This window comes from Vespa crabro, chromosome 1 (genome assembly GCF_910589235.1).
Source record: "Vespa crabro chromosome 1, iyVesCrab1.2, whole genome shotgun sequence".
NCBI classification, from domain to species: domain Eukaryota; kingdom Metazoa; phylum Arthropoda; class Insecta; order Hymenoptera; family Vespidae; genus Vespa; species Vespa crabro.
This window is the reverse complement of record NC_060955.1, coordinates 5,445,134-5,459,163: the sequence shown is the minus strand read 5'-3', so window position 1 is coordinate 5,459,163 and position 14,030 is coordinate 5,445,134. Positions and strand designations below refer to the sequence as shown.

Sequence of the window (14,030 nt, the reverse complement as noted above, 5' to 3'; positions counted from 1 at the left end):
CTTCTCTTTTCTGAAACCCATTCCGATATTTCCGTCGATCGACCAGATTACAGAAGGCGAAGCATTATCGCGATTGAAAAGATCACGATCGACGAGCGATATTCTTACGAATCTCTTTTCCTCCTCTCTTTATTTGCACCCCCATCGTCGTAAAATATGACCGCGCTATGAAACCGCAGCTTTCTCATTTCCTTCCAACTTCTTTTTCATACTTTTTCCGCTATACTCTAGAAACATTCGTAGTGAGATCTACTTTTCGTCGGAAATACGACTCGAATTGTTCGTAAAGCTCTTCTCGAGACATCGTATCAAATCGCATTCATCAGATTATAAGATACATCGCGTACAACAATGTGTTTACTTATTATTCTATCAATATCGTATAACCTAAAGCAACTCGGTCAGCCTTCCGAATTCATTTATCGTAATCCAATCGAACATATCCAAATCGTGATTGGGAAACGTATCTTTCATCGTTAAAACCCGAACGCAAATTTCGCACGGTTTCGCAAATGCTCGAGCGTTTGTAAAAAGAAAAGGAAAAAGAAAAAGAAAAAAAAAGAAGCAATCCAATAGAATCGGTTCTGTACCGATAACAAGATTTTTTCCTTTTCAAGAAAAATTCCGCTTGGAAAGCCTTCAAACGAATCGATATCCAAAGCCTTCTTTCCGACGTCCTGATTATCCGAGCAAACTCCGTTATCTCAATCCTCGCGACGACTTCACCTGCCCTCGGGAGACGAACCAAAATCGTTCGACTGGAAAGTCGGGTACGGCAGACTGCCAATTTCTTCATCAACCAAGCCACTGTTGCTCCGAATTGCCGCGATCTCCGACATCAGCCGACATTAATTCTCCTCCTTTACGTTCTACGCCAAATCGATCGTTGGAAACAGACCGAGAGATTCTCATGATCTATCGCGAGGAATAAAAGCGAAAGGAAGACGAAGCGAAACGAAGATATCACCTTATCTTGACATTTTCTCGAAGCGATCTCGAAGAAACTTCCTTGTCAGCCGGGAGAAACGCAAAAAGAAGCCAACAAGAAGATGAAGAAGAAAATGAAGAAGAAGAAGAAGAAGAAGAATAATAATAATATGGCGCATCTCAGACGTGCTCCCGAGGACGAGCATCGTGTCTTGAACTTCCGTTTCGGAACTTTCAAGATTACGATAGTAGGAGTTTCCTATGCTTGCTGTTTATTAGCTGCGAAATTCGAGAGTGAACGCTCGGGCCAACCCTATTCCCAACCTTTCCTACCCATCTACTACCCTCTATAACCTATTTCAACCAAGAACCATTTCCCACGACGCAACTCAGACGATATTATCCTCGACTCTACGAAGCGTTCGACGAATACCAAAGTCGTGTTCGCGGAACTATATTCGAAAGATTAGAAGCGAACCGATGCGAATAGACGACGGACTACGCGCTGCCAGGCATGCTACAGTCTGCTTTTCGTTTCACCTTCCTTCACCAGCCTTCATCCCTTCTCCCACGAAACTGGCACACAATCGCATGCAGATGAACGCGGTCATGGAACTCCGATCCTCCGAGTTGTACTTTCCATCCACGAACTCCACTCGCATTGTCATGATGATGGGCACGAGAGCGGAACAGGCTCGCAGTGGAAGCGCAAACGTATGTACATACATACATATACCTATATATATATATATATAGGTATATATATATATATAGCTACACAAACATATCAAAGCACTCTTCAACTACGTTGCGTGGGACTGCGTTCCCTCTTTCTGTTTCTTTTTCCCATTACATCGAGATTACTGTTTCGAATATTTGAGTCTTCCGACATGAACGTTCCGAACGAAAAATAAATATCAAAAGTGGTGAGAAAAATCGTATGCTAGAAAGGAATGTCCCTCCCTCTCTTCTTTCTCGTTCGAATTGTAAAAGAGATAACAGCTATATCTTTCTCAGCATCCAACATGAATAGGAGGCACGTAACCCCAAAGGAATCCATCTCGGATTTCATTCGTTTTATGCGTACCGTCGAAACCATAAAAATTTACTTCGAAGTACCATTTTATTGAGCGAAAATAGTGAGTTATACTCCGACCGCGTGTACATCAGACTACTGGATTTGGCCATACATCGGAGAATGTCGCTAAAAATCTTTTATATTTAAAATACCACCGGGAATTGTTATACTTCTTTCTTACCTATCTCGTGTATACACAAACGTGTTTTATAAATTTCATTGTCGACAAAAATATATCCTTACATGTTAAATTCTATCAAAATAATACAAACTAATTATTAATTTTACAATATCCTTTCATATTCGAATAAACAATCAAGGAATTTCAAATAGATTTGACTTTGTTCGACGTCGAAGTTTTTCAGCTGAACATTCATTTATGCACTTGGATGACAGCAATCGGAAGATACATATATATATAGGAAGCAATAACCTTTTGTAGGGTGGACTAACGATAGGTAATCAGCGTAACGTCCAGGATGTTGTTAGGTGAAATACAGAGACGAGTCAGACCGACCGTATATTCTCGTCTCCCCCAACATCGACGCCTTTGAACGCGCCCTTTTTGCTCGAAAGCACAACCCCGTGGGTGGCTTATCGTCGAAAGATAGACGAACGTCATACAGTCGGATTATCCGGATTTCAACGGTTCGAGATTGATCCTTCGTGGCCATTCGAGAAACGACGGCTCGGCAATTTCACGAATTTGCGGGAGCTCTCCCGTCGGGCTTGCTCGGCGCAAACACGTCCCTTCAAAACATAGAAATTTCTTCGATCGACTGAAACGAAACGTGTAAGAATTTCGAGAGAACGATTTCTAAAAGAGGACGCTTTCGAAGAACGATCCGAACTTATCTCATTGCACTCCTAGATTCTTCCATATTTATCGAAAGAAACACGTCACAAGCGGGTTAGTCTCACGTTATCTCAACTTTCCTGATCCTTTCGTTTCTTATCTATCATCCACAAAGATCATCAGGTTTCAAAGAAGTCTTAAGAAAAATTTCTTCTCCTTCTTGGATCATCGGCACACGTTCTGGAATAAGAACTCGTCCGACGAAAATGAAATGACGTTTAAATGAGAAAACTAAGTAAGAATCTTAAAAATATATATATCGATCGAAACATCGTTAGAAATAGATAAATAAATATATCTCTATCAGAATATCTATGTATATAGAGTAAATCATGCAACCTGTTACGGGTTGATATCTCATTAATAGTCTCAAATATTAATTGCACGTGAATATTAAATTACACTTGTTTAATCCAATTTTCAGATCACTTTGATTTACTCATTTGTAATAACTTGTTACTACAATATCGAGATATGTAACACATTACTTGATCTACTCTGTATATACATTATTAATGTATAACTCTGTATAAACGATTCATTAAAGAGATATCGAAATAAGTTTCGAAGATATCAAAGAACGCGAATCACGAATGATTCTTTTTGCCAAGATAGACAAATAGATAGATAGATAGATAGATAGATAGATAGATAGATAGATAGATAGATAGATAGATAGATAGATAGATAGATAGATAGATAGATAGATAGATAGAAGATAGACAGATAGACAGATAGATAAATAGATAGATAGATAGATAGGTAGGTAGGTAGGTAGGTAGGTAGGTAGGTAGGTAGGTAGGTAGGTAGGTAGGTAGGTAGGTAGGTAGGTAGATAGATAGAGAGAGAGAGAGAGAGAGAGAAAGAGAGAGAGAGAGAGAGAGAGAAATGCCCATCACAATGCTCTTACCTTTCTCTCAATTACTAAAAGGCGTTCGATATCGTGTGGCTATGCTGTTTGAAATGGATATATACGATATAACTTCGTCCTAGCCCTTTCGACAATCTCACCGGACGTGTTGTAGAGAAGAAGGAACTTGGTATATCGAGGAATGAGAAATAGAAGAACAAGGAAGGTGGACCAAAAGGAAAAGGACGAAGATAGTACGCGTCCGGAACATATATTCCAATAGAACAATGCGAAAGGATGCAACGGAGAAGTAAAATTGGTTTTCTCTGTTCGATGAACGGAATCTACTCTCGTGATTCAATTTCTATACTCGAATAACGCGTGCGAGCATGATCATAAAAGAAATAACACGAAATGATTGTTATAGGAAAGGCTATGATATGAAAGAAGAAAAATATGGAGTCGGTCTATATCGATATCCTTTCAATCTTTTCTCTTTATCGAAACCTTTGCGTTTTGCGTTGCATTCGTACTACGATCAATAGTAACCCGAATTTCACCGCTGATACTCTGATACTGATGCTGTTGCTGTTACTGTTACCGTTGCTATAGCTCCTATCCCTGCTATAGTTACCGTTGCTAGCGTTGCAACTGAATTGCGAATATCGTTGTATGTACGGCGATATATTGTTCCGACGTTGCAACGAGCAATGGAAGTTCTACCGTTTAATCGATCTCTTTCGATGGGCCAAGTCGTGCGTCGCGTTTAAAAAAGCTTCTCCTTTCTGGTATGCATCGATAGAAAACACGCTTCGATCCTATCTCAAAAGCCATATACAAAGTGATACTTTACGCCCACGCAACAGGTACCACGTTATACCGCGGTATTACCTACGTGTTCAAAGGAAGCATGAGCGCGTTAAGTATACGATGATGGTATACGACGATGGTTCGCCACACCCTCAAAGCTCTCATTTCTTCTTTTTTCTCTCTTTTACAAAGGATCTTTCCATTCATGAAAGGATTTCATTATTGCTTTACTTTAACTTCGCTCGATATATCGAACAAGTTTCTACATTTATCATTCGTTGTCATCATTAAACTACCTCGATCATAGTTCAAATTTATCCTATTCCTTTTTCTCAGATCACGAGTACAATAAATCAACATCCAAAGAAATTACAACGAATTATATTTAATTCTATAACAAAATTGACAGAAAACTTATTACTTTCCGGAATCGACTTATCCGACCGTAACAATACCTTCAACAAATTGCTACGTACACGTTCGTGGTTACATGTTCCAAACTTGTTCCAAACGAGTTAGTCCATCCTCCACGAACAGATCGAATTTAGTCATAGAATACCGAAAGTGCTTCTTCGATAATGCTGTTAACGAAGCTCTACTACTCTGTGGGCCGTATCGAGGATAATTGCTACTGCCGATCGTATCGACTGTGCTTTTAAGTTCCTAAAAAAAAAAAAATTCTTAAAGCTTCATCTCGTTAAATCCGATATATATATGGTGATATATAACGGAATATTCGTCGTTAAACAGTTCGTGAAAACTCGTGACTTCAACCGTATAATAATAATTTAAACTTTTCAACGTACAAGTTAAAAAGAAGAAGATTATCTTCCTCTTGCAAATTTAAGAGATGTTTGATGCTGAATGTCAAGATCGAAAATCTTAGAAATTCGTGCCGGTAACGAGGGAAAGATCGAGAAGAGCTTTCATAGATATAAGCATCATCTCGTCTCGCAAACAACTCGAGTTCACTCGTTGCCTCTGTTAATTTTCCAAGTCGCATTCTAATAAAAGCAATCGAGAAGTTCGTAGCGCGAGAAAAATAGTCTCGTAAAATCCCGACGGAAGAAGAAGAGTCGTGAAAGAATCGACTATTGGTAGTCGAACAATCCTCGTAGTTTCTTTAATGCTACAGAATGAAGTTAAATTTCATAGTTAAAGAGTAGAAGAGATCGACAACTGATCGAGTCCGTCGCTCCACGTTAAAAACGAATCGAGAAACGAATCTAAAAACGAAACGAGAAAACTAAAAAGCTCTCTACGTATAAAACTTTCTTAAATATGCCGTAATATTACGTTGAGAGTTATTAAGATCATATTTAAAAATCAAGAGTAAAAATGCTCTCTCTCTTTTCCTCTCTTTCTCTCTCTCTCTTTCTCGTATTTAAATACATTATACGATTGTTTCAACGAGTTATATTCTGTAGTAGTAAATATTTAATACGTTATATACACTGGAAGTACCAAGTAGATAAGAACTCTAAAGAATTTTAATCTCGGCAAGGAAAGAAGAGAACCATTCGAAGGATCGCCAATGGGGCCTCAGTAGTCTGAATTTAAAGATAGTTCATCGCGATTACCCTCTTCAATTCTGCGCCAAGGGAAATACCATAAAAAACACTATCAAATCTCTAATCAAGAAGTTTCAAGGAGCACGAAGTTCCGAGAGGAAAAGAGGGTAAAGATCGAGAGAACGAGTAAGAACGAGACAGCGAGTTTAGCTTCGACGAAGAAGAGAAGCAAATCAACAGGGAAACAACGAGAGAGAGAAAGAGAGAGAAAATGTTACAGAGAAAAGCACCTGAGTAGTCTATAAGCCCGATTTAGCACGAAAACATGTTACTCCTTTTGTTACACAATATCATGTCTACGTTTTCTTTAATGAAATATTTAAACTTGCGAATATATATATATATAAGAAATATCTTTCTCTCGTATCAGAATAATATAACGAGTTATAATGAGAAATGTGATAATTTAAAATTGCCTATTATTATTTCTAAAGAACGAAAGTCTAAGGATAAACCGATCGTATTAATTTGAAAATCGACATCATTCGGCGAATCGAATGTTTTCAACGATAAATTATTTTTCTTGAGAGTCTCCTCGGCGTAGATAATTAGATTTATTAAGTCGGTCCTGTTTACACGAAGCCTTGGGCGCGTGATTTATTGAAGAGGACCCTTCACTGAGAAAACGTCGTTGGAAGAGGACGGGAGAAGGCGCTTGTTACGAAGATTATGAGGTGAATTCTCTCTCTCTCTCTCTCTCTCTCTCTCTCTCTCTCTCTCTCTCTCTCTGTATTTCATTCGCCCGCTACTGCTGCCACCGCTCGTCCCACCAACCACCCTCATCCTCCACTAACTCTTCTCGTCCTTCCTCCCTACGTCACTCCGTTTAATCAACTTCAATAAGCCTACTCCTGTAAGTAGACTAATCTCACGTTGAAGGGAAGCTAACGTTCTCTCGAACATTATGCCGAAATTTCTACAGAAAGATCGGAGAGTAGAAAAACGATCAAAACATTTATTATATTTTCGTTGATTTTCTTGTATTGACTGCAAAATACGAACTTTAATAATCTCGAAATATTATTAATCGTTCGTCGTTCTTACACAATTCGAACATCCAACGGGAATATTAATGTTCGCTTATCAAACGCAGCCCGCACTATTAAAACAGGCTAAACGTCCGATCGGGATTCTCACGATAAAAGGGAGAAGAAAAAAATGGTACGAGTTAACGGAGTTATAGAAAAAGTGCATCCTCCTTTGTCCAAAGTAAAATCGCTTGATTCAAAGCGTGGCAAGTGAATAAGGGTTAATAGTGTGGGAAACACGGTAGGTAATGGAAGCGAGTCCGTTTAAGCGATGAGCGCACCAAAGTTATCTGACGAGCTAAACCTAAAATCTCCCTCATAAAAGTGGTAAGGAACCCCTGTTTGGGAAACAATGGTGCTGCTACTGGAATCTCTGGATGGTCCGTAAAAGTTCAGTCGAGCCACGATGCAAAGAGAGAGAGAGAGAGAGAGAGAGAGAGAGAGAGAGAAAGAGAGAGAGAGAGAGGAAAGGAGGAAGGGAGGAAGAAAACGGTAAAGGGCAGGGTAAAAGAGAGAAAGAGATAGTACGAGAAAGAGAAAAAAAGGGAGAGAGAAATAGAAGGAAAGACGAACGAAGAGATTGGACAGAGAAAACGAGAGGATTCGGTTTGAACCTCTGTGAAAGCCATCCAATAAATATCGTCGCTCGTTATTAGCGTTTTAATTCAGCCAACTGAAGGTAACTTAATCCGCGTAGCTGCGGAGTAGTTCAGAGAACGTTGGGGTACGGACGATTGTGGAGAAAATTCTAACCCATCGAGAGACCAACCGGCTGAAGCAGAGAGCACAAATTAAAAACTTCGAGAACGCTGCTCTATTCGGCGCGTTAGTATGCACCAAGTCGGCCTTTTAGTATGCATAAATGCGTAGAATAAATCATATAAAAGTTATGGAATTTGACAACTTAGGGAATCCCTCAGCAATACATTTTTTACTGCTTTCAACATGTTAATAACAAATGTTATTTTTTTTAATGACCTTCTCAGTGCATATTTCAAAATGTCTATATGTCGACTAATTAAAAACATCAAAATAAATCTTTCTTTTAAATAAATAATGTACACAATAGTATCATTTTAATGAACGAATGATGAACAAACTTACCACTTTGTCGGCCAATTTTCGCACTCGACATGGTAGATACACCGTTTGCCCAACGAAACCCGTAACATTTGGAGCAGTCGGCTCGAAAATGGGCAAATCCGTGCCGACGGAATCGTTAGTAGCATCGTTGACGTTCCGACGAGAATTTCCTTTGGACACTTCGCGTATATGAGCAGGTTCTGAAACAAAATGGTTCCTCGGTCCTACATTCCGACGTCTTAATATCACAGAAATGAATGTTAAAAGGTGCGCACTGATCGTTAGTTTCGAACGAAAATGCGAAGAGAATTTCCGGGGAATTCGAAAGCTTCCTCCCACCATATATGTGTTACATAATCTCTAAGAGTTTCTAGAACGCAGTCATCGAACTCCGGTCTCATTCAAATGGCTGTCGGTCTATTCGGATCGCTCTCTCGTTAGTATACCTTCGAGCGGTCTCTCCATCATCATCGATCATCATCAGCGTGAGCGACGATACCATTGGTGTTTGACAGGGATTGATTCGAAAGGAAAGTTGGTAATAAAACCTGAGAGACTGTGACTTCGCTAATATACTTGAGAAAGTGACGCGCCAGCCTATAACTTTTATTTTTTTTTTCCTTTGCTTACATTTTCAGAGTAGCTACACACGAGTTTTGCATCGATGAAGCGTAAAATCGAAAACAGAAGGTTAGAGAGAGAGAAAGAGAGAGAGAGAGAGAGAGAGAGAGAGAGAGAGAAAGAGAGAGAGAGAGAGAGAGGTTTGATCGCCGGACGATATTTCTACGCTTATTAACACTTTCGCACTCGATCGATTAACGATTAAAAATAACGAGGAAAAAACGATACAGAAAAAAAAATGAGAGAGAGAGAGAGAGTGAGAGGGAGAGAGAGAGTGAGAGAGAGAGAGAGAGAGAGAGAGAGAGACTGGAAATCTCGCGAACGCGTGTAACATTTGGTAATATCCGACAAATACAAGCAGGTAAATCCTCATACGTCAAGTGAAAATGCACGTTCGCTGAATTGTCAAACGAACCTGCGCAGAACGATATACTGACATCGTAATTTACTGGATCGACCATTTCGCATAAACAACATCCTTCATCCAACGCGTAGTCGCACGCCCATCCGACTATTCCTCTTCCCCCACGACGTGAATTCGCGCGAACGTTCTCGCAAACATGCATACGGAGAGAAACGCGCAGAGAGAAAGGGAAAGAGAGATAGATAGATAGAGTGAGAGTGAGTAAGAGAAAGAGAGAGAGAGAGAGAGAGAGAGTGAGAGAGAGAGAAATCCTGCCGACTCTTCGCAGAGTCTCCTGGCGCACAGATAACGCCCGTATACGCATCCACTAATCGCGTTATACAAATGACTAAAATTCACCCTTGAGCCTGGCGTTACCACGAACCTGAATTCCATGAAAGTTCTTGCAACGCTCCCGATAACGTTAGATTAATCGACAGAAAGCTACCGCTATCGTGAATGGAAATGAAATATATTTCGCGCGTATGTAATATAATTCATCTAACAAATCGCCTTTCCTTTACGTACAAACACATGCATACGTACGTATAGCATACAGGTGTATACGTTTTGTAGGTTACGTGCTTTAAATCTTAACTTTGTTACGTCGTCTTTCTGACACACTTTACTAAAAATTCTTCTTATTACAAAGAAGTAAACAAAAAAACCAAAACAAAAGAAATATTTCAGGTTTCTCGGTATCTTTTGAAACGGAAGGGAGAAAACAAAAAGGAGAGGTATAAAGAAGGAGAAAAGATGAAGAAAAGGATAATATCGTTTTTACCTCTTGTACAAAAAAAAATAAAAAAAAAAAGGAAGAAGGAAAAAAGAAAGACAGAAAAGAAAAATAAGGTATTATCTTGGCATTTCTCTTTCCGTCGACATATTTCTCTGGCGCCTCATTCTCTCTCTCTCTCTCTCTTTCTCTCTCTCTTTCTCTCTCTCTCTCTCTCTCTTTCTCTCTCTCTTTCTCTCTCTCTCTCTCTCTCAGTGGCGTCCTTTTAGAGAACGATACACGCGCTACGCGAGAAAATGCCGTACTGCAGGATGACGAATGGCATCTAAATCCATGGTTCCTACGTATGGAACGAGGGAAGAGCAAGAATAAATTTCGGTTCGGGTAACGAGTAACGACGCGTGTCCAAGTTTCGTTTCGTGCAAGGGCGCACGCGCGCGCACACACGCACGCACCAATACGATTGCCATGTTCAAAGGGAATTAAAGAACGAATTAGGTGACTTCGAGTACGTATCTTCGTCGAACGTAAAACTCAAATAAAAATCTTTATGAGTTATTCGAGTTAACCCGCATTCGCGGAAACCGCGAAACCACCCTTTCGAAGTGTAGTACGCACGTTCCGCCAATATTTTCCCCGAGTCCGCCGAGATTCGACAGCCTTAAACCACCGCCACGTAATTTCTCCCCATTTCCTGACGCACGAAACAATACGAACGAAAGTTTACGGCTCCGCTGGACCACCGAGAGTATCATACATTTTCGACGTCCCGCTCGTAAACTGTGGTCGCGCGCTACCAGTCGCCAGGCCGCCGCGACGCGATACGCTGTGAGACGAACCGTCGACCAACTCGTTCGATCTTTAAATTTAACCATTTAACGTGAGAAAATCATACTTGTGATAGATTTAAAAACTAGGATGGAACGATAAAAATCAATATTTTTGAGAGACTTTAACGTGATAATGTTACGAGTAATCTTTTCTTAATTACGCGTACATACATTTTTCATACCTCAAGGATCTCTTTCTATAATCTGTACATTTATTTGAACGCTTGGCTGATTATTAATGTTTTCGAACTGTTTAAAAATGACGAAAATACGTCACGTTTAATAACATCACGAAAAGTTCGCACAAATTGAGTATAGACTCGCTCGCACAAATACCAGAAACTTGTGGAAGCTTCCTAGAAGTCAAGAAGACGAAGGAAGCCAGATGAAATTTCCAAGAAGACGATCGCGAAATACTCTTCACGCTCGACAAATGGCAGCATTCTCGACTCATAGTGCGTGTTCGACACGTGTGCGTTCCTCTTGTCTACACGTATGTGAACTTTTTCTTTCAATCTATCTCTATCTCTCACATTTATTGCCTATATTCTAAAAACTCTCAGTTGAAAATTATAAACTGATAGATTCTGATGAGTCTCGATTAAAACTATAAGTAAATATCATAGATCTCTCATTTCTAATGTATCAAACTAGAGTATTTTATTTAGAATTATTTTCCAGCTGTCTATAATACACCTATCGTAGTAAAAATGCTCATATAAACATGATCCAACTTTGTAGAAAAATATTTTTAATCCGCCTGAAAGGTACTCTTATATTTTGTAAGAAGGAAAGAACGAAAGAAAAACAAAAAAAAAGGACGAAAAGAAACTATTTTCTCCATGAATCTGCCGCAAAAAGCAGGTGTCTCACGTAGAATTTGTCGGTAAGAAGGGACGAAAGACGATGGTGAAACGATGCTAGGTTAAAAGGCGACGCGGAGCGCTCTTAAAGGCTCGATCGTGCTCGAGGAAAGGATGGAAAAAGGAGAGATGGTAGAGCGAAATAGGGGATGGCGCTAATAAAACTGGACTAAAGCCGGTCTCTCCAACTTTTGAGAAATGGCGAATAAAGGAAGAAATGCGAGAAACAAAAGCGGAAACGGGAGTTGCAAAACGGAAACGGAGAAGAGAAAGATGAGATGTAGAGGGAAGAAGTTTCTCTTCTCGACCCGAAGGAATTCCTCCTTCTTCTTCTCTTTCTTTTACCATCTCTCTTCTTCTCTTTTACCATCTCTCTTCCTCTTTTTTTCTTTCTCTCTCTCTCTCCCTCCTTCCATCTCTCTCTCCCCTCTCTCTTATCCCTCACTTCTTTCGGCCCTGTAAAAATCTACGGTGCAGCATTGACTCGCGTCTGTGCATATACCCTTCTGTGCACATACCCTCGTGTATGTGTGTTTGTATACGAACGCTCTGGAAGTGTATGTATGTACATACGTGTAAAAGAAATCCACGACCAAGAAGAGAAGAACGATCCACACATGGTTACCGAGAAGTTATGAGAACGTTTGTTCCACCGTAGGAAAAAAGAAAAAGAAAAAGGAAAAGGAAAGGAAAGGAAGTGCTATAAAGAGAGGAAACTAAATGCGAAAATGGTGCAAGAAAAGGAAGAAAAACTGAAATATCGTTCCTTCTTGATACGCTCTGAGAATTCGACTCGATATCAGCTATTTCCGATTTTATAAGGTTCACCTCGACGAGATGTAAAGTATATATCTATATATTCCTTTCGATGTTGCATGACTGGCAAACAAGTACCAAAGATCAAACGCATATAGATGGAATCTGACAGAGTAAACTTTATGCACACATATATGGACAAGATTTGCTGGGATTGAGTGGTTTTATATATATATATATATATGTATATAAATAAATATATATATATATAAATATATATATATATATATATATATATATATATATATATATTATGTACAATAGACAAAGAAAAAAGATATCGTGAATCAAACGATCCTACTAGACCGAAAAATTTTCTCTTCTACGTTCCCACGCTTTATTGAAAAAACCGAATATAACAGCATCGAAGTTCGTAATTTGCGATTCTAGCGGAAGTGCGTTGAATCGAGTCGAAAGTTCAATCTCATCTCTGTCGGCATTTCAACCGATATTTTGTTCTGAGCTCTTATACCTTGCCACGAGATGGATTTTTCCGATTCAACTTCTATATTGACCAGAAATAGCGCTCTATCGAGGCCGTACTTAGATCGACTATTATAGATTTAATTATCACACGATAAAACTTATGAATACTCCTCGTCGAGAGAGGTCAATTAAAAAAAAAAAAAAAAAAAAAAAAGAGATAAATTGAAAAGAAACGCTAAAGATTTTTGCTTACCTTTACTTTTTAAACTTAAACTACGCTTTTTAATCATTAATACAATTGTTAGTTGAGTAATGGATTCGGTAGAAAAAAAAATATCCGGCTAGTTTAGTCGTCGCTGAACGCAGTTTGTCGAGATAAAAGGCCGAGATGATTTTGTACATACATACATACATACATGCCCCATTGTTGAAACTTCAATAGGAATTCACTTAACAAAAATCGAAAAGTTTACCGATCGTAAAGCGTCACTACTTTTTAAAAACCATATCAAAGCTTTCAATCTCCAAAATGCAGTGTGAAAATATCCGTTGAATTTTGAATATCCATTGTGACGTCACTTGAGTTGAACGATTCTCCCTCTATGTCCTATCTCCTCTCTATCCACCACCACTTTAATATCAACGAAAAATGTATTACAACGTACGATTACGAATGCAGATATGTATGTACGTTCGTGAGCATAGTGTAGTATTCTTTTTCTTTCGTTGAATTTGACTAAATCCAAAGTTACATTTATTGAAACAGTTATTGGACTGAAATTACTTCCCATGATTGACGATGATTATCACTAATAAAACTTACTTCGAATTAATCATAAATAAATCGATCGGTTGAACGTAATGATCTACAGATCGAAAACTATTTCTTTATTATTATATATAATAATTATTCATTATTTACGAAAATAATATTAAATATACCAGTAGTAAAATAAGAACGATTACAATTTTTATTAAATTCGTAGATTTTATTATTGAACGCGTAAAAAATGTATACTATCTCTCACATCATTTAAAGTGTCTTATTAAAAAAGAAAAAAACGAAGAGAAATATCATTTTATTACATCAGAGAATCAGTGTGTGTGTGTGTGTGTGAGAGTGAGTGAGAGA

At 38.8% G+C, this 14,030-nt stretch overlaps 1 protein-coding gene across 10 annotated transcripts in view; it reads right to left on the bottom strand.

Annotated features, from left to right (window-relative positions):
- Positions 1–14,030, bottom strand: part of LOC124432795 — a 62,541-nt gene that overhangs the window by 34,022 nt on the left and 14,489 nt on the right. For 8 of the 10 annotated variants that reach the window (XM_046982020.1, XM_046982023.1, XM_046982016.1 and 5 more), the window contains one exon: positions 8,225–8,403. In XM_046982020.1, the coding sequence (XP_046837976.1) occupies positions 8,225–8,403 (179 nt within the window). Of the gene's footprint in view, positions 1–8,224; positions 8,404–8,478; positions 8,610–8,649; positions 8,869–14,030 lie in introns of those variants that run through there. The other 2 variants (XM_046982026.1, XM_046982024.1) reach the window with 2 other exon arrangements.